The sequence below is a fragment of the Myodes glareolus genome, chromosome 2 (genome assembly GCF_982192425.1).
Source record: "Myodes glareolus chromosome 2, mMyoGla1.1, whole genome shotgun sequence".
In the NCBI taxonomy this organism is placed as follows: domain Eukaryota; kingdom Metazoa; phylum Chordata; class Mammalia; order Rodentia; family Cricetidae; genus Myodes; species Myodes glareolus.
In genome coordinates this window covers 81779079-81799208 of record NC_142027.1, presented here as the reverse complement: position 1 = coordinate 81799208, position 20130 = coordinate 81779079, and the positions used below count along the sequence as shown (strand labels likewise).

The window sequence follows — 20130 nt, the reverse complement described above, 5'->3', positions numbered from 1 at the left end:
TCTAACTTTAAACCTTGGAGATCCAATAAGATACAGGAGTTTATTCCACTTTTTTGTATCTGTTGAGGTTTGCTTTGTTACTAAGAATGTGGTCAATTTTAGAGAAGGTTCTATGTCATGCTGAGAAGAAGATATATTCTTTTGTGTTTGGGTGGAATGTTCTTCTGTTAGTTCTCTTATTTCATTGTTAAATTTCTGTCTGGTTGGCCTGTCCTTTGGGGAGACTTTGATGTTGAAGTCTCCTGCTATTAGTGTGTAGGGTTTTATGTGTGGTTTAAGCTATAGTAATGTTTATTTTATATATGTAGGTGCTCTTGTATTTGAGGCATAAATCTTCAGGATTGAAACTTCATCTTGATAGATTTTTCCTGTGATGAGTATGAAGGGTCCTTCATCATCTCTTCTGATTTATTTTATATTTATGTCTATTATACAAATAGGATAGCTATATTTATTGTTCTTTAGGTAAATATGATTGGAAAATCTTTTACTCTTTTTTTTTTATTAATTTATAAAAGTTTCCACTTCCGCCCCTTCTCCCAATATCCTCCCACTCCCCCCCACTCCCTCTCCTCCTCCCTCTCCAGCCCTAAGAGCAGTCAGAGTTTCCTGCCCTGTGGGAAGTTCAAGTTCCTCCCCCCTCCCTCCAGGTCTAGGAAGGTGAGCATCCAAACAGACTAGGATCCCAAAAATCCAGTACATGCAGAGGAAACAAGTCCCAGTGCCATTATCAATGGCTTCTCAGACAGTCCCCGTGCCAGCCACATTCAAGGAATCCAGTTTGATCTTTTATTCTTTATGTCTGTCTTTGAGTTTGAGGTGTGTTTCTTGAATACAGCAGAAGGATTAATCATGCTTTCATTTCCATTGTCTTAGCCTGTGTCTTCTTAAAGATGAATTGAGTCCATTGAAATTAAAAGGTATTAATGACAGGTGATCATTAATTCCTGTTATTTTTGGTTGTAGTGTTTGTGTGTTTCCTTTCTTTGGAGTGTCCTACTGTGAGGTTATCTGTTGCCTGTGTTTTTGGGTGCTGTTAGCTTCCTTGGGTTGAAGTATTCCTACTAGTACTTTCCGTAAGACTGCATCTGTGAATAAGTATTGTTTAAATTTGTGTTTGTCATGGAACATCTTGTTTTCTCAGTCATTAGTGACTGAAAGCTTTGCTGGGTATAGTAGTCTGGACTTGCACTTCTGGTCTCTTAATGTCTGCAGCAATCTGTCCAGGAACTTCTGTCTTTCATGCTTTCCATTGAGAAATTGGGTATAATCCTTATAGGTCTGACTTTAATTTTTTAGCCCACCACATTGTTGCCTAGAGGTAGAGGAGGGCAAATATCTTGTGTGGAGGGGATGCCTTATATTAGAGTGCCTGTTTGGGCCATGTATATTGGTACAGCATGAATAATAAATATCTAGAGACAGATATTGGTGTTGAACTTGAAAACCAGAGAAGCAAAGCAACTAACCACTAGAGAGAATATTTATGTCTACAAAATCTTTAGACTGAAAAGATGAGATCATGTCTCCATTATTTCTTAGATTCTTTACTCCAGTAAGTTCCTGTTTCTTCTCCTCTATATTCCTCTTTTCATCTCCCTAGTGCTGGGATTAAAAATATGTTTTTCCAAGTGATGGGATCACCTTCATGTATTTAGAATGATTCCTATATCTGATTGTATCTTGTACCTGTATAAGTAATAAAGTGAATTCTGTATCTATCATCTGTCTTAAATTCAGTAGTTTTAATGTGTAAAATAACTTTTTGCATAGTGTAAATAGGCAACAATGATGAGAGATTCTTTAAAATCCCTTACTACCACAAAAATAGTATATAATTCTGACTTTTGGACAGAATTCTAAGAGCTTTGATCCACTTTGCTTGAGGTTTCTGATATGTACCTTGCATTTCCTAATTTATTGGCACCAGTATAGATTATAGGAGCTCCAGTTATTGGTATGTACCATACAATGTTAGGAAGGATCCAGTTAACTCTTTTTATAAATTGAACTCTCTTGCTTTTGGGATAGTTGTTGTTAATCTCTCCCAAAAATTACTACAAGTTCTTTGCCAGGGTTCACTTTCTTCCCTTAATTGGTCAATTTCTTCATTACTAAAATGTTCTATAATTTCTGCTGGGACTATTTCTGTCAATTGACAGTGTTGATTTTGCTTTCAGAATTAACTCAGAGACCTTTTCCACATCATTTTTATTTTTTCTCAGCTTATGTGGTAAAAAGATCAATTTTTAAAATGTTTATTTTTTCATTTATTTATTTTTAACATACCAATTCCAGTTTCCTGCCTCCTCTACCTCTGCTCTCCTCTTTCACTCTACCCAGCCCTCATCTATTTCTCAGAGAGGCTAAGGCCTCCCCTAGGAAGTCAACTAAGTCTATCCCATCACTTCTTAGAGGCAGTCTCATGCCTCCATGCATTGTATGAGCAAAGTATCTCCCCATAAAGAAAGGGTTCCAAATAGTAATTTCATGTATTTGAGGTAGATCCTGGTTCCACTGCCAGTGACTATATATTCTACTCAAGCCACACTGCTGTCACCTATATTCAGGAGGCCTCGTTTATTCCTATTCATATTCCCCACTTGTCCTTCCAGTGATCTTCCATCAGTTCAGGTCAGCTGTGGGTTTTCCCATCATGATCTTGACCCATTTGTTCATATTATTGCTCATCCCTCTCTTTTTCTGGAACTCAGCACAGAGATTAGTTGTGGATCTCTGCATCTTCTTAGATCCGTTTCTGGAAAAGGGTTACAGCTTCTCTGGGGTTGTGGAATGTAAGCTGGTTATCCTTTGCTTTATGTTTCATATTCACTTATGAGCGAGTACACACTATATTTGTCTTTCTGTTTCTGGATTACCTAACTCGGGATGTTTTTCTAGTTCTACCAATTTGCCTGCAAATTTAAAGATAGAATTGTTTTTGCCACCAAATAATACTCCATTGTGTAACAGCTCGGAGATACTCTCTTAAACTGACAAAAATGGCTAAGATAAAAAACACTAATGACAGTTTATGCTGGAGTGGATGTGGAGTAATTGGAACACTTCTCTGTTGCTGGTGTGAGTACAAACTTGTTCAGTCACTATGGAAATCAATTTGGTGAAGTCTCAGAAAATTGGTAATTGATATACCTCAGGACCCAGCAATGCCACTTTTGGACATATACCCAAAAGAGGCACAATCAAACCACAAAAACATTTGCTCAACTGTGCTCATAACACCATTATTTGTAAAAGCCAGAACCTAGAAACAACCTAAATGTCCCTTAATCAATGAATGGATAGAAGAATCCATTCTAAGATAATAACTTCCCTGCATGTTAAAATTTCTGTAGGGGGATGTTTAGAGGATAATATGACCAGAAAACAGTTAAAATTCAGATCTACACAATCCTCATTTTGCTTTTCCAATTCTCTTCAATTGAAGCCAAGTCTTTCAGCGTCAGCTGATAATTTTTTGGCACTGTTTAAGTCCTTTTCCCCATGTAAGGTTTTTTTTTAAAATTAATCAGTTCACTAGGTTTTATCCCAATAATGTACTTTAGATGGGAAATGTCTCCTAGTAATCTTTGGGAGTCTTTAAAAGTCTTCAATAAAAATTCTGCTAATTTGTACCTTTTGGGGTCTAATTTTTTAAACATAATTTATAGTCTTAGTAACTAATAGAATTGTTTCTTGGTACTTTTTCAGGAGCAATTTGTGATCCCCAACAAATTAAAGTTTTATTTATTTCTTCAAACATTTACTCTAAAATATCAACATTTGAACCTGATAGCAAAATGTCATTTATGTAATTGCAGACTACAGATTAGAAAATTGCTTAAGTATCATTTCCAGTGGCTGCCTTACAAAATATTGGCACAGGGTGGGGCTATTTGACATTCCCTATGAGAGAATCTTCAATTGATATCTCTTAGCAATCTGTGAAGAGAAAGGTATATGAAAGAATCAGTCTGTTAAATCAATAGCTATAAGAGGCCATTATTTAGGCAATAGAAAAGGCAAAGGAATGCCAGATTGGTGAAACCCCATCTTATTAACAGCTCTTGTCTCTGTTACCATTCTTCATTTTCCATATTTTTAACAGCAAATACAGAATAATTCCAAAGGCTGATTTATTGTTCAATATAATGAGTATTTAGTTGCTCCTGTACCAGCTATTCTAAAGCCTGCACTTTCTCTGTTGTTTAAGGCCATTGTTAAACACATAGATTTGTCTGTCAACCATTTTAAAGTCAAGGCTCTTGGTGCCTTTCAAAAATCAGCAGCTGTTTTTCCCTGTTCCTGTACAATCTGAATGGTCAGTGACTCTTCTTTATAATTTCATATAATATTATTCCCAGAAACATAAATTAATTTATAGTTTGGTTGCAAGATTAGGGGAATGTTAATGTGAGTATTCCATTGCTGTAATGAATCATGTCCCCACAAATTTGTTGCTATGTTAGCGCATATGATTTTAATATTTTATTCTGTCCTCTGACTCCACAGACTCAACCCATCTCATGCTCTGACTTACCTGAGATAAATTTCTGATCTATAATAAATGAACATTTGCATACTGAAGAGGCCAATTCGGATACCAAGATTCTGATGAAATTCTTGTTACAATAAATACTATAATTATCCATGTTTAATTTTCCATACACTTTTATACAAAAGGGGGAAGAAGGCAACAGAAGACTTCTTTAATATGTTACAATGGACAACTCGAACAATTAATTGCTTTAACAAAAGAAGGAGCAAATGTGTGCTTGCATATCCTAACTTTGTGTCAGGATGGAATGGATCTACTTGTATGAGCCATCTTACTGTCAAAAGAACCAAGTAATCGCATCATGAGTCTGGACGTGTAGCTATACTTGTCAACCATTTTGAGCAACCTCCAAACTCTAGAAGAGAGAAGATGAAAATTGACTCACATTTTTGTGCCTCCATAATTCCTCCCTTTTAATTAATTTTAATAAAGTCTGTTCTTCCGCAACAAAACAGATGATCACATCTGTCTTAGGTGAGCACTTTACCATTTCCCAGACTTACCCATCTTTGGTACATGCAATTCAATCATACATACCCATGTCTTCAGTGCCTGGGAGGAAAAGGGATTAAGCCCTGCTTTGACTGTCAATCTCTGTAAGCAAAGGATTAAGGAAAAAAAATAACTCTGGGCTCTGTGTCTCTGAGCCAAGCTTCTGTCAAGAGAGTTCATCTGTAATTAGCTAATGCTTTAAGAATATACATAGTACTATGGCTATAGTCTCTCCTAAAATTAAAAAAGTGGAGGATCACCATGGTTGGGAATACCCTTTTCAATTGACCTAGAGTACTTCTTAGCAATTTTTAACTGCATCAAATTCTAAATATTTTCAACTATGTCAAATTCAAGAACAGATAGAAAATGTCCAACTTTTCTTAACACATTATAGTGAACTGAAGCAGTTATAAACATTACCAGGTCAATACCATAATTTTAGAGTGGAAATTAACAATAAACACAAAAATTTCAAATTCTAGTTCTGTTAAATCTGTTCTAATCAAAAGACAAGAAAGGGTTTTCTGATGGATGAGAGTCCAGCTGCATTTCTGCTTTTAAATAACTGTCCCATTCTCTGAGCAGCAGCAAAATACCCTTAGGCTACCCTCCTCGTATTTGAAGAGGGGCTTGTAATGAGGTTTTTTTTTTCATAATGGGAAAACTTGAGTCTCAGTTATCAGGCCCTATATTTAACAGGAGATTGAATATCATACTGGCAAAACGAGTTTTGTGTTCCAAAGAGTAAAACAGTAAAATATTCAGTCTGCATTTCTGGTCTGGCTCCAAGGTAAACAGGATTCATTAGGTCTGTTTACCTTGCATACCAAGTCCATTAATAGGCTAGGAATCACCAATCATCACCATGATCTATTTTCCTTTCCCAGACTGCAGTAAGTTATAATAATTTTAAAACATTAGTTCTTGGCCTTCAGCAAGATGGTATGAAGAAGTCAGGATCACTGGTTCAGGAACCTCTTTCTGCTTTTCCTATGGAGTCATTAGCAGATTTGATGACATCAGAGCTGTCATTTCTTTGCTGTAATCACTGAACCAGATGTTCTGGAGGTCATCTTGCTTGATCCTACTCCTGTGAAAAACACAGATGTGCCCTCGACTCCATATTAACACAGGATCTGGTTCTTTCTATAATCCAGTGTAGGGTCTCTCCACCTTGCTTTAGCAAATGTCACCTTGGTGTCATCATGCCAAAATCTGACCATAAAAGATTGTTCATGAATATTGACTAAGATTTCTACTCCACCAGATCCCACACCCATTTAGTTCCAAATAAACACACAGAGGTCTACATTAATCATAAACTGGTTGGCCTAGTAGCTCAGGTTTCTTATTAACTCTTATAACTTATATTAGCTCATAACTCTTGTCTGTGTTAGTCACGTGGCTTGGTACCTTTTTGGCGGGGCAGTCCTATCTTGCTTCCTCTGTGTCTGGGTCGTGACTGTAGACTAACTTTTCCTCTTCCCAGAATTCTCCTGTACTTGTTGCTCCACCTATACTTCCTGCCTGGTCACCCCACCTCTATTTCCTGCCTAGCTACTGACCAATCAGTGTTTTATTAAACAGATACAAGAAACAAATCTTTACAGGGTAAAACAATTGTCCCACAGCACATGGACATTCATATTCAAGAAGTTTAGTGTAGAAAATTCATGACTCAAGGAATTATGTGGAGTGTGAGGATTTAATTCTCCTGTTTTTATTTTTGTAAGTTGTGTTTTCAAGGAGGCATGGGCACACTCCACAATTCCTTGTCCTTGATGATTATAAGGAATACCTGTCTCATGTTCAATATTCCATTGGGAACAAAATTGCTGAGTGCTTTTCTAATACATTTAGACCCATTATCTATTTTATGATGTTGGGGTTCCCAAATATATCTGAAAGCATTTTAAACAATGAATCATTGCTTTTTTAGTGTCTTCCCAGGTTTATGCAGTGGCCATCAAGAACCCTGAATATGTATCAATTGTCACATGCACATAAAACTATATGGGCTGTAGGTATATAGATTAAATACCTTATTGAAAAAATATGAAACACTACAGCAAAAACTCACAGCTCAACAATTTTAGCTGAGGCCAGTTCTGTTTGTATTGCATGTCCTTCTCAATTATCCACATATGCAGTTCCCCTATTGGAAGAATCATCTGTAAAAATTAGCATAGCATCTTTTAAGGGATCTTCTGTTCCAACTTTAGAAAAAATAAAGGAAAATAAAAAATTGCAGCAATGCATCAGATGAGAAAGGATTATTAATCTGGCCTCAAAACTGAGCAAATGCACTTGCCCAGGAATCACTATTTTGAAATATCCAATCAATCTGTTTCTTAGTATAAGGAACATTTATCATAACCAGTTCTCTGCAAAAAATATCTCCTAGATTTCATTCTGCTCTTCTGGGCTAAGTAAGCTACTGCTACAAAATAAGGATTTAATGCCTAACTGTTAAAACAGGAAGCTGTAGCTGAAATAGCAGATCATTTTGCCAAAATACGACTGTAGAATTAAGTTCTGTAGGTAATATACAAGTTTTCCAAAGCTGATCAAAATTAATAAAAATGTATTTGCTGTTTCTTAATAGCATACTCTACTTGGGTGAGTACCTGTCTGGCAGCTTCTATAAGCTGTCTACTGGAATTTGGACACTGCTTCCTTTAAGAATTCAAAATATCAAAGGATATTTTTAATAATGTTTTCACCATTGTATATTTTATTAAAAGTTTGTAAGTTATCTTTCTATTACAAGTTGTAAGTCTGCTGACTTAAAAGGCTTAACTTGCACATTTAGATTATCACAGACATTGTGAAACTGAAGCTGCATTTTCTTTAGGCTACTTTTTTGCAGCTTGCCCATAAGGTCAGACTAAGCTCATACCTGAAGCTTGGCCAGGCAAAAGAACACAAGCAGTGCTCTCCACTTGTCAATGTCCTGGCAGGGACTTGGGACCAGGAGGTGCCTGTTGTGCGCACAGTCCATGCTTTTTACATTTAGTAGTCCCATCAGAGGCTAGTGTTAGATAATGAGAAAGAAACTGAGAAAGAAATCAGAGAAACATCACCCTTCACAATAGCCACAAGTAACATAAAATATTTTGGGGTAACACTAACAAAAGAAATGAAAGATTTATTTGAAAATACATTTAAGTTTTTGAAGAAAGAAGTTGAAGAATATACCAGAAAATGGAAAAAATCTCCCATGTTCTTGGATAGATAGGATCAATATAATAAAAATGGCAATCCTACCAAAATCAATCTATAGATTCAATGTGATCCCCATCAAAATCCAAACACAATTCTTCACAGACCTTAAAAGCATAATAATCCACTTCATATGGAAAAAAATAAAACAGGATAGCCAACACATTCTTGTACAATAAAGGAATTTCCAGAGGCATCACTGTCTCTGACTTAAAGCTCTGCTATAGAGCTATATTAATGAAAACAGCTTGGTATTGGTATGAAAACAATCTGTTAGACTAATGGAATCTAACTGAAAACCCTGATATTAATCTACGCACTTGCAAACTTTTGAGTTTTGACAAAGAAGCTGAAATTATAAAATAGAAAACAGATGGCATCAAGAAGTGGTGCTGACATAACTGGATATTGACATGTAAAAGAATATTAGTACATCCATATCTGTTCCCATGCACAAAACACAAGTACATGATGATCAATGACCTCAGCATTAATCCAGTCACACTGAATCTGATGGAAAGTGAATTGGGAAGAAAACTAGAAAGCATGGGCACAGTAGAACACTTCCTAACTATAATACCAGAAGCACAGACACTGAGCAAGAATTAAGGAATGGGACTTCCTGAAATGTAAGGCTACTGTAAGGCAAAGGATACAGACTATAAAACAAAACAGCAGCCTACAGTACGAAAAAAGATCTTCACTAACCCCACATCAGTTTGAGGACTGATCTACAAAACATATAAAGAACGCGAGAGACTATATAACAAAATATCAAACAATCCTATTAAATATTGGACTAAAGACCTAAACAGAATTCTCAAGTGAAGAATCTCAAATGACTGAAAAACACTTAAGGAAATGCTCAACATCCTTAGCCATCAGGGAAAGGCAAAGTCAAGCAACTCTGAGATATTATCTTACAACAGTCAGAATGGCTAATACCAAAAACACTAATGATAGTTTATGCTTAAAAGGATGAGGAAGAAGGGGAATACTCATCCATTGCTGATGAAAGTGCAAACTTATACAGCCACTTTGGAAATCAGTATGGTTGTTTCTCAGAAAATTGGGAATCAATCAACTCAAGAACCAGCAATACGACTCTTGGGCATATACCCAAAGGATTCACACTCATGCCAAAAGTACATTTGCTAAACTGTGTTCATAGCAGCATTATTCATAATAATTAGAACCTGGAAACAACCTAGTTGCTCCACTGCCTTAGAATGGATGAATAAAATGTGGAACATTTACACAATGGAATACTACTCAGTGGTAAGAAAAAACTATGACATCATGAAATTTGCAGCCAAATAGATTGAACTAGAGAAATACCAGAATGAGGTAACCCAAATCCCAGAAAGACAGAAAATGCTATGTATTCACTCATAAATGGATATTAGACATAAAGTATAGTCCATGACACCAGAGACACTAGATAATAAGGAGAACCCTAAAAGAGACATATATGGATCCCCTGGGAAGGGAGATAGATAAGATATCCTGAGAAAATATGGATTCAGCAGAGGAGGGTGAGAAAGAAGGGTAGAAGAAGAAGGGGATGAGAGAAGGAGCGGGGTGAAATGAGGGAACAGGATGGTTGAGAGGGGGCAAGGACATAGAGGGAGAGCAAGAAGAAAACATATCATGATTGAAGAAGCCATTAAGGGGCTTTTGAAAAACCCACCACAAGGGAAATTTCCAGGGATCCTCAAGGATGATTCCAGCTAAGACCCTAAGCAATAGTGAAGAGGGTGAATAAAATGGCCTTTCCCTATAATCGGCGTGATCACTACCTTAATTGTCATCATAAAACCTTCCATCAAATAGATGGAAGGAGATGCAGAGATCCACAGCTAAGCTCTGGGTCAAGCTCCCAGAATCAAAGAGAGGGAGGAGTGATAATATGAGCAAAAAGGTCAAGACCATTTCATGGTCCTTCACTGCATGCTTCTGATTAGTATATAAAGATTTGATTTTGTGTCTTGTAACTTTGCTGCAAGCTGTTGGGTTTTTTTCTAGATTTTTTCCCTCAAGATTCTGGAATACCTTGTGCATATCATATCATCTACAAATAGGAATAATTTTATTTCTTTTATTTATCCATTTATTTTACTTCTCTTGTCTCTTCTCTTTTTGTTCTAGATGATCATTCAGGTGCTGAATGGAAAAGAGAGAGAAATAGTAACCTATTTTGTCTTTGATTTTAAGTGCTTTGAAGTTTTCTCTATTTAGCATGACTGTGGATTTCTTATATGTAGCCTTTATATTGTTGGGTTGTCTTCTCTCCCACCTTACTTAGGATTTTTTCAAGCACATACACTGAATATTGTCCTAGATTATTTCGTTCATTTATTGAGATAACCGGGAAGTTTTGTTTTTAAATCCATTAGTATGTTTATCGCTTTTGGGTTTTTTTTTTCTTTTTTAAGGAAATGCTCAATGTCCTTAGCTATCAGTGAAAGGCAAATCCAAATGACTCTGAGATATCATCTTACAACAGTCAGAATAGCTAAAAACAAAATCACCAGAGATAGCTTATGCGGGGGAGGATGCAGAGGAAGGGGAATACTCCTCTTTTACTTATGGGAGTGCAAACTTGTACAGCCACTTTGGAAATCAGTATGGCAGTTTCTCAGAAAACTGGGAATCAATCCACTCAAGACCCAGCAAAACTACTCTTGGGCATATACCCAAAGGATTCACACTCATGCCAAAAGCACATTTTCTAATCTGTGTTCATAGCAGCATTATTCATAATAACTAAAAACTGGAAACAACCCAGTTGCCCCACTGCCTTAGAATAGATGAATAAAATGTGGTACATTTACACAATGGAGTACTACTCAGTGGTAAGAAAAAACTATGACATCATGAAATTTGCAGCCAAATGGATAGAACTAGAAAAAAATCCAGAATGAGGGACCCCAAACCCCAGAAAGACAGAAAATGGTATGTATTCACTTATAAGTGGGTATTAGACACAAAGCAAAAAATAATCAGTCTATAGTCCACATCCCAGAGAAACCAGGTAACAAGGAGAACCCTAAGAGAGTCATACATGGATTCCCCTGGGAAGGGGACATAGACAAGATCTCCTCAAAATATATGGAGTGGGGAGAGGGGTTAATGAAGGAGGGAGGAAAGGGAAAAGAAAGAGTGAAGAAGGGGGGGGGAATTGAAGGAACATGATTGTTGAGAAGGGGAAGGACAGCGAGGTAGAGCAAGGAAAGACATGTCTTGATTGAGTAAGCCATTATGTGGCTAATGAAAAACCCACCACTAGGAAAATTCCCAGGAATCCTCAAGGATGACCCCAGTTAAAATACTAATGGAGAGGGCCTGAACTGTTCCTTCCCTGTAATCAGACTGATGACTACCTTAATTGTCATCATAAAACCTTCCTCCAGCAATTGATAGAAGCACATGCAGAGATCCACAGTTAAACACTCGGCTGAGATCCCAGAGTCAAAGAGAGGGAGAAGCAGTAGTATGACCAAAGGAGTCAAAACCTCGATGGGGATTCACACAGAAACAGCTGACGTGAGCTAGTTGGGCTCAGTGACTTTGGACTGACAGCAGGGGAACCTATATAGAACAAAATTAGGCCCTCTGCATGCAGGCCACCATTATGTGGCTTGGACAGTCTGTGGGGCAACTGCCAGTGGGAACCAGGATTTATTCTTAGTGCATAAACTGGTGTTTGAAGGATACATTGCTCAGCCTAGATATAGGGGGTGGCCTTGGTCATGCTTCAAAGTGACGTGGCAGACTTTGTTGACTCCCTATGGGAAGCCTTATCATCTCTGAGGAGTAAATTGGGGATGGGGTGTAGGGAAGGTAGGGAGAGCAGGAGTAGGGGAGGATGTGGGAACAGGGATGGTATGTAAAATTAGAAAAGTTTGTTTTAAAAATGGATATATTTCTGATATTCTAAAGATAAATAAAAAATAAAAATATTTCATAGTATTGTATAAATTACCACTTAAAATCCTATAGAGATTGTTTATTTTTAATGCTCTTATAGTTTTCTTATGTGAAAATGAGTATACAAACAGAAGCTGGTGATAAACTTTCCCCATTGTTATTATTCTCATAAGTTAAAGGCAAAGTAACTTCAATTATAGGACAGTAGGTTTTGAAAGTATTGGAAAGAAAGTATTTTGACAAACTGTTAGGAATGATTAGAACTCAAGGATAAAATCACAAGGAAATGGCATTGAGATTGAAGGCCTACTAGACACTAAAGCTCATGTATCTGTAATATGTATCTGTAAATTTTCAAAAATTCTTAAAATCCTAATTGACCTTTTATAGTTATTAATTTAGAAGAATATTTCTGTACTTTAAAAGAAGACAGAAAACAAAATCGCTTTTGCAGTGCCTACTTATAAGAATGTCTAGAATGTAAAGAAATATCAGTGAAAATGTTGTCATCAAAAAATGTTAAACAACCCAATTTTATGTCAATATTTTATAAACAAACTACTGAAAGTGGTACATAAACAATTTCTTCAGTCTATTATTTATCATTATGTGGATGATATTTTATTGATTGGTTCTGTTATAGACACCCTTGAAAGAATCTGTAATGTGATACAGAAAAATTTTACCCTGTTGGGTAATATAAATTTTTCTTGGAAAAAATATAAAAAGAGGAGATTCTGCTAACTATTTAGGTTTTAAATTGAATAAACAGAAAATTAAGCAACAAAAGGTACAAATTGAAAGAGATCAGTTGCACACTCTTTGTGATTTTCAAAAATGCTTGAGTGATATTAACTGGTTGTAGCCTATAATTGGATTTTTTACCCCAGAATTGAGTAACTTATTTCAAATTAATTTTAGAAGGTGACTCAGATTTAAGCAGTTCAAGACAATTAGCAGCTGATGCTGAAGGGGAATTAGCTCAAGAAGAACAAAAGCAAAAATGGCTATGTGGATAGATTAGATCTCACAAAGAGGCGTATTTTAGTAATTTCAGATGCCAGTTATTTCCCTACTAGACTCAACAGAAAGAGAGAGGATAATATTTTAGGATGAATTTTCCTAACTCACCAGCAGAATAAAAAATTAAAGAGCTGTATAGAGAAAGTTTCTGTACTAATTATAAAGGGGAGAATAATACTTCCTCAGTTGTCAAGTATGCATTCATCTGGGATTTTGGAACCATATACCAATCTCGAAATTATGTAATAGTGGGAGATTAAGGAAGTTTGGCAAAGAGCTTGTAGTAATTTCTTAGGAGAAATTAACAACCAATATCCAAAAAGTAAGTAGATTCAGTTTATAAAAAAGAATTGAATGGATTCTTCCCAATGTAGTGGAAAATACACCTATTTCTAGGTCTCTTACATTTTATAATGAAGCAAAATAAATGAGGAATGTCTGATTGTAAAGCAGGAAACATCAATATTATGTTCAAAGTCAATATCACTCAGTTTAAATAATGAAATTGTATGCCATTCTGATAGTTTTATTAGACTTTAATGAATCTCTTATTATAATTACAGATTCTCAATATGGAAAAAGATTGCATTGCTTATAGAAACTGTTGAACTTATTCCAGATAATTCATAATTGACATTACTATTCGTGCAACTATAACATGCAATCTAAGAAAGAAACTTCTCCCTCTATATTACCCACATACAATCCCATACTTAATAGCCTGGACCTTTAGCAAAAGGAAATTAATTATTGATAGAAAATATATTGGGAGCCTCAGAATTTCATATGAAACATCATTTTAATAATAGGGGATTAAAGAAAAAATTCCATTACTTGGTAACAAGATAAGAAAACTGTAAACACTATCCTGCTTGTAGTTTTTATAATCAAGTTCTTTTAACTGCAGGAGCCAATCCTAAATGTACATGAAGGAAGAAAATTTGGCAAATGGGTGTATTTCAATTATCAAAATTTGGAAAATTAAATTATGTTCATCATGCAATTGATACATGCCACATTACCTACCTTTTACTTTATTAATATGGATCTCATAGACTCAATGTCTTTTGGTCTTGTATATATTTTTAGGTATTTATTGATCCTTTATATCACTTTTTGTCTCTGCTATATTAATTTTGCTCTAATTTTTATTATTTTCTCCATTACTCAGTGTGGGATTAGTTTTCTTTCTTTTCAAATTCTTAAAAAGCATCCTTAAATTGTTTATTTATAATAGTCCTGTTTATTTAATGTAATGTCTTAGTGTTATACAGTCTCCTCTTATGATTGCTTTTACTGTATTCTAGATTTTTTTTCATTTTTATTTAATTTCAGTCTCTTTAATTTTTTTCTTGATTTTTTTCATTGACTAATTCATCATTCAGTAGCATGAGTTTAATCTCTATTAGTTTTCATATTTGCTAGAGGTGACTTTGCTGTTGATTTTAAGTTTTATTGCAATGTGATCAAGTAGAATAGAGAGAGTTATTTAAATTTTTCTGCATTTTTTTGATACTTGTGTCCTCTATGTTGTCTAATTTAGAGAAACTTCCTTGACCTGCTGAATAGAATGTATACCACTGGTGTTTTGGTAAAGTGTACTTTAAATATCTGTTATTGTCGGTATTTGATGCCATTTTATTTCAATGTTTCTCAATGTTGTTATTGTTGTTTCTGTTTAGACAATCTGTTTATTGGAGAAAATTGTACACTAAAATCACCAATGATGACTGAATTTGTGGTGATCTGACTTTAAATCTATTAGCATACTTTTTATGTACCTGTGTCTGCTAGAAGTAGATATATGTTAAGATTATAAGGTATTCTTTGTTAACTGTTCCCTCATTCTTTATCTCAACTTATTAATTTTGTTAGGAACTCATTTTTCACATGAGACAATGACAATGCCTGCTTGGTTTTTGGTTCCATTTGCTTTAAATACTTTCCCCCATCCTTTCATTCGAAGGTTGTCCTTACCTTTGAAGCTGAGTTTCTTGGAGACAATAGAAAGATGGAGTTTGATTTGTAATTCATCAACTCATCTATCTTTCGATTAGAGATTTGATATTATTGTAGTGAGGCCACTTGTTTGTTTCCCAGCTGCTCGGCAGCTCAGACCCAAAATAATCCAAGAGAAATTATAATATTTAAATCCCTGCTTGACCCATTAGCTGTAGTTTTCCATTGGCTAGCCCTTACATCCTAATTTAACCAATCACCATTAATGTGTGCATCACCACGAGGTCATAGCCTACTGGCAAAGTTTCAGCATGTCTGCCTCTGGCGACAGCTCCATGGCTTCTTTCTTACTCCACCCTCTTTCTTCCAGCCTTCAGCCTAGCTTTCCTAGCCTAGTTCTTTTCAGCCCTGCCATAGGCTCAAAGCAGTTCTTTATTAATCAGTGGTAATCATCGCACACAGAGGGAAATCCCACATCATGAGGCCATTAATATTTAAAGTTATTAAGACTCGAGAGATGCACATAGACTAAAAGCACTGACTCCTCTCCCAGAGGATCCAGATTCAATTCTGAGAATGCATGAGACAAATAACAATCCTCTGTGATTTCAGACCATCTGTAACTTCAGACCCTCTACTCAGCACTGCAGTCAATATATGTATGTGGTGAACAGATAGATGTACATGTGGACAAAATACCCATGCAAGCAAAATGAAAAATAAGTAATGATCAAAAAAACATTGTTAAGTTATTACTGTAAGGTACGTGTGTCATGTGTGTGTGTGTGTGTCTGTCTATGTGTTCTTCTATTTGGGTTCTCCATGGTATTTGTGTTTTAGTAATTACAGAGTCTTTTTCTTTCTGTAGTCTTTTAGCCACATTTATTTCTGTCTTTAATCTTAAGTATTGGTTTTATTATTAAATGTAAGGTTGATTTGGTAGAAAAATATTCTGTAAGCCTGTTTATATTGTAGAAAATTTTTCTTTCTCCTTTAACTATGGCAGATAGATTTTTTGGATCTTGTAGTCTGGTTTGGCATCTGCTGTCTTTTAGAAGTGGGAGTACATTTCTCAAGATTCTAACAGATTTTGATTTTTTTTTCTCTTAAGAAGTCATCTGTTACTCTAGTGTGCTTTTCTTTATTATGACTAGTGGGTTTTCTTTTGTAGCTTCAACACTCTCCCTTTGTTTGGCATTGTGTTTTAACTGTAATATGCCAAGGAGTATTTCTTTTTAGGTCTAGTTAGGTATACTGTGAGCTTCTTAAATCCATATGTACTGAAAGGGTTTCTATAAAGTTGGAAGCATTTCAGGATAAGATAAAAACCAGCTACAAGGGTATCTCCCACAAACCTATAAGTACTTTCTACCTCCATTCCCCCACAACCAATCTTGATACCAATAGGAGGTCTACCCATTTTCGAATTAAAACAAAGAAGTGAATTGGGGAGAGAAGGGAGAGGAAACAGAATGGGAGGAGAAGAAGGATAGGAAACTGCAGTTGGAATGTAAAATAAATAAATATAATTAACTGAAAGGGGATACATAAGAATCTCTTTAATTACAGTTATTTTTATAATAATACCATTGCAATGTGCCATAACACTTAAGAAAAATGCAGACCTTAGAAAACATAGCGTTTGCTATTAAAATTTACTTTCCTGTGTATAAAATTAATGCCTGCACAAGAAAAAATGAGACAGCTCCTCATTCTCCAATATTCTGCAGAAAAAATGTTCATTTCAAATATACATAGTGTGCTTAAGAATTGATAGGCTATTATGTATCTCCTCTGTCTGTTGACTGTTGGTTGCATTTATTTCTATTTTTAGAAATGAATATACATACATTAATTATATATAGTAATTATATATTCAAAAGTTGTGAATATACATACATTAATTATATATAGTAATTATATATTCAAAAGTTGTATATGAACAAGCATTGTGAAAGAAAATGTCTCTTGTTTATTAAATGTTATTTTTGACAATAATGCAATGAATTGACTACAAAAATAAAAACATATTTAAAAAACAAGAATACCAACTTTTATCACAGCTTTAATTTTATGTGGTTGCTATAAATCTACAATGATAAAAATATTACATATTGGAGTATACTCTTTCATCATATGTATTTACAAATAAAGTGTGCTTTTTGAGATACGCTGTTGCTATCTAAGCTAGGCAAATCTTGAACTAAATATAGTTCTCTAGCTGCACTGGAGATCTTGGCACTCTTCCGTCTTCTGTCAGTATGCCCAACTACTTAAAGCAAGGCTAACAAGAGAGTATAATCATCAGCTAACTCACACTTCAGACTTTTCCATCCCTAGTACTTTTAAGAATGCTCTTGCCACTTCTCTGTTGCGGAGACTATAAATGAGGGGATTCAACATAGGAGTAAGGATGGTATAGAAAGCTGACACCATTTTGTCCTGACTGGGAGAACGACCAGAAGAAGGCCTCATATATATGAACATGGCTGCCCCATAGTACATTCCCACCACCACAAGGTGAGAGGAACAGGTTGCAAAAGCCTTGTGGCGACTCTCAGCAGAAGACATACGAATGACAGCCAGGATCACACGAGTGTAGGAAGCAATAATGATTGTTACAGGGAAGATAAGCATAATTACACAGCAGAAAAATATCATCTTTTCAAATGTCAAGGTATCACTACATGAAAGAGTGAGCAGGGCTGGAACATCACAGAAAAAGTGAGGTATTTCTCTGGCACCACAATACGAAAAGGACAATGCTGCTGCAGCTTCTATTATGCCATCAAGGGAACCAAGAATCCATGAGGAGGCAGCCATGAGACCACAGATTTTATGACTCATGAGAATAGGATACCTTAATGGATGACAAATAGCCACATAACGGTCATAGGCCATTGACGCCAACAGAAAGCACTCGGCTCCAAGTAGAGATACATAGAAGAATATCTGGCATCCGCAGCCAGCCATGGAAATCGACTTGTTCCCAGAGAGGAAGTTGAAGGCCATCTGGGGCACTGTGGTACAAATGAGCATAAGATCCATGAGGGAAAGTTGGCTGAGAAGGATGTACATGGGGGTGTGAAGTTGGGCATCTAGGTAGATAAGAAGCACCATGGTAGAATTACCCATGAAGGCCAGGAAGAAGATACCCAAGATAAGGGAAAAGAAAAAAGTATGAAGAGGACTGTGATCAAAAATACCCAACAGGATGAAATCCGAGTTGAAGGTCCAATTGTTCCATTGCATCATAAGTATGTTCACTGTGGAGACAGAATATATAATAAAGGTAGTAATATGTCAACGACATGACCAATATTTCTTCCAAGCTAAAAATCACAAAGAGTTATGCAAGCATAAGAAAATTGTTTCTTTGGGGATCAGCTATTTTATTTCATGATATAGAAGATTAAAACTTATTTTTGAGTGCTCTCTCTCTCTCTCTCTCTCTCTCTCTCTCTCTCTCTCTCTCACGCGCGCACACACACACACACACACACACACACACACACATGTGCAATCACACAGAGACATGTGGGCACACACATTTTATTCTAATTCAAGTCTGATTTTAACCCATGTTTATCTTGACTTAACCTCTAAAGTTTTGGGATTGCACATTTACACATTTGCCTGGCATCATATAACTTTTGACTCAATTTACTTAGCAAGGAGACAGAGAAGATTCCATCAAAACAAACATCAGAAGCCTTGCCGTCAAGTTTCAGGAAGAAGTCCAAACACACATGTAGTGTCAATCATCCTTTCACAATTACTAACATTATGAAAAGGATTCTGAGTACAGAAAATTACATTTTTCATTGAGGTTGCCATGCCATATTCTGACAAAAAGTTCTAATTATCAAAATGTAAAATATTACTCGATTTAAATTACCAAATTCAATTAATTTATTAACTTACTAAAATGAATCCTGGTCAGTTCAATAACAGATAAACAAAAACATTCAGATACCAATTTTAGAACTATATCAATTCAAATGTGTTAACATAGGGGGTAACCTTGAAAGTATGTTCAAACCAATGTTATTCATCATTTTATCATTTGTAAAGTGTCTCTATATATAAAGAGTCTAATGCAGCAATTATTGACCATAACTACATATTTTAAATTTTGACTGCATAATACTTTAGCTGTGTGAACTTCAGTAATTATTTACTTCAAGCATAATTTTTCACTCACTAAAATTGAATACTTGTAATACTGTAAGGATACAGAACACTAAACAAAATAACATTTTAACGTATTTTCAACATTACCTACATGTATGAACATTTTAAATTAAATATGGCTTGAGAAAATATTGACTATCCTTACTTTACCTCTAGAGGCATAGAATCTATTTTAAAATGTCAGTGCTCCACAGACTTATTTTGGAACTTTCAGAATTCACACTTCAGACTGTTTTCAGTGATACACTATGTTAGACCACAGCTATATAATCCTTTTAAATTTCTTTATTAAGTTTTATGATTGTGTAAGCAGTACAAAGTAAAATATCTCCATGAAAAAAGCTTTTTCTCTAATTTCTTTTGAAATATTTTTAAGAGCATAATTTTGCAGATTTGTGGGTCAAGCTAACTGGTTGAGGGTGAGATTAAAATTTCAAAACTCTAGCTTAAATCTCCAAAAACAATAAAAATGAAAAAACTAATATCTTTTAAAATTTTCTTAATATATTTGTTTTCTCATTTTGTAGTTCTTTGTAGCATCAAGACATTAGTTTTCCCCATTTTTCTCTCTTACTACCATATGAACGAATTTTTGTCTACATTTTACCATTTTTTATCATCTACTTGTTCATTATTAGTGAACAATTGGCAGATTAGTGAGTTTAGCACCATTCCTTTTGATTGAGACTTCATTGTGTCCTGAATTTCTAATCAACTCAAAATAATCTATAAAGACTTTTATATTTAAT

At 35.3% G+C, this 20130-nt stretch overlaps 1 protein-coding gene across 1 annotated transcript; it reads right to left on the bottom strand.

Moving 5' to 3' along the window:
• Positions 1–17500: 17500 nt before the first annotated feature.
• Positions 17501–18442, bottom strand: LOC125407524 (olfactory receptor 2M3-like). Its single transcript, XM_048445132.3, has one exon. It carries the CDS (start codon positions 18440–18442, stop codon positions 17501–17503), a length of 942 nt encoding a protein of 313 aa, XP_048301089.3.
• Between the last annotated feature and the right edge of the window lie 1688 nt (positions 18443–20130).

What these genes read in the sequence shown, in the direction of transcription:
- LOC125407524 (XM_048445132.3), bottom strand. Translation starts at nt 18,442, where the DNA reads ATGATGCAATGGAACAATTGGACCTTCAACTCGGATTTCATCCTGTTG.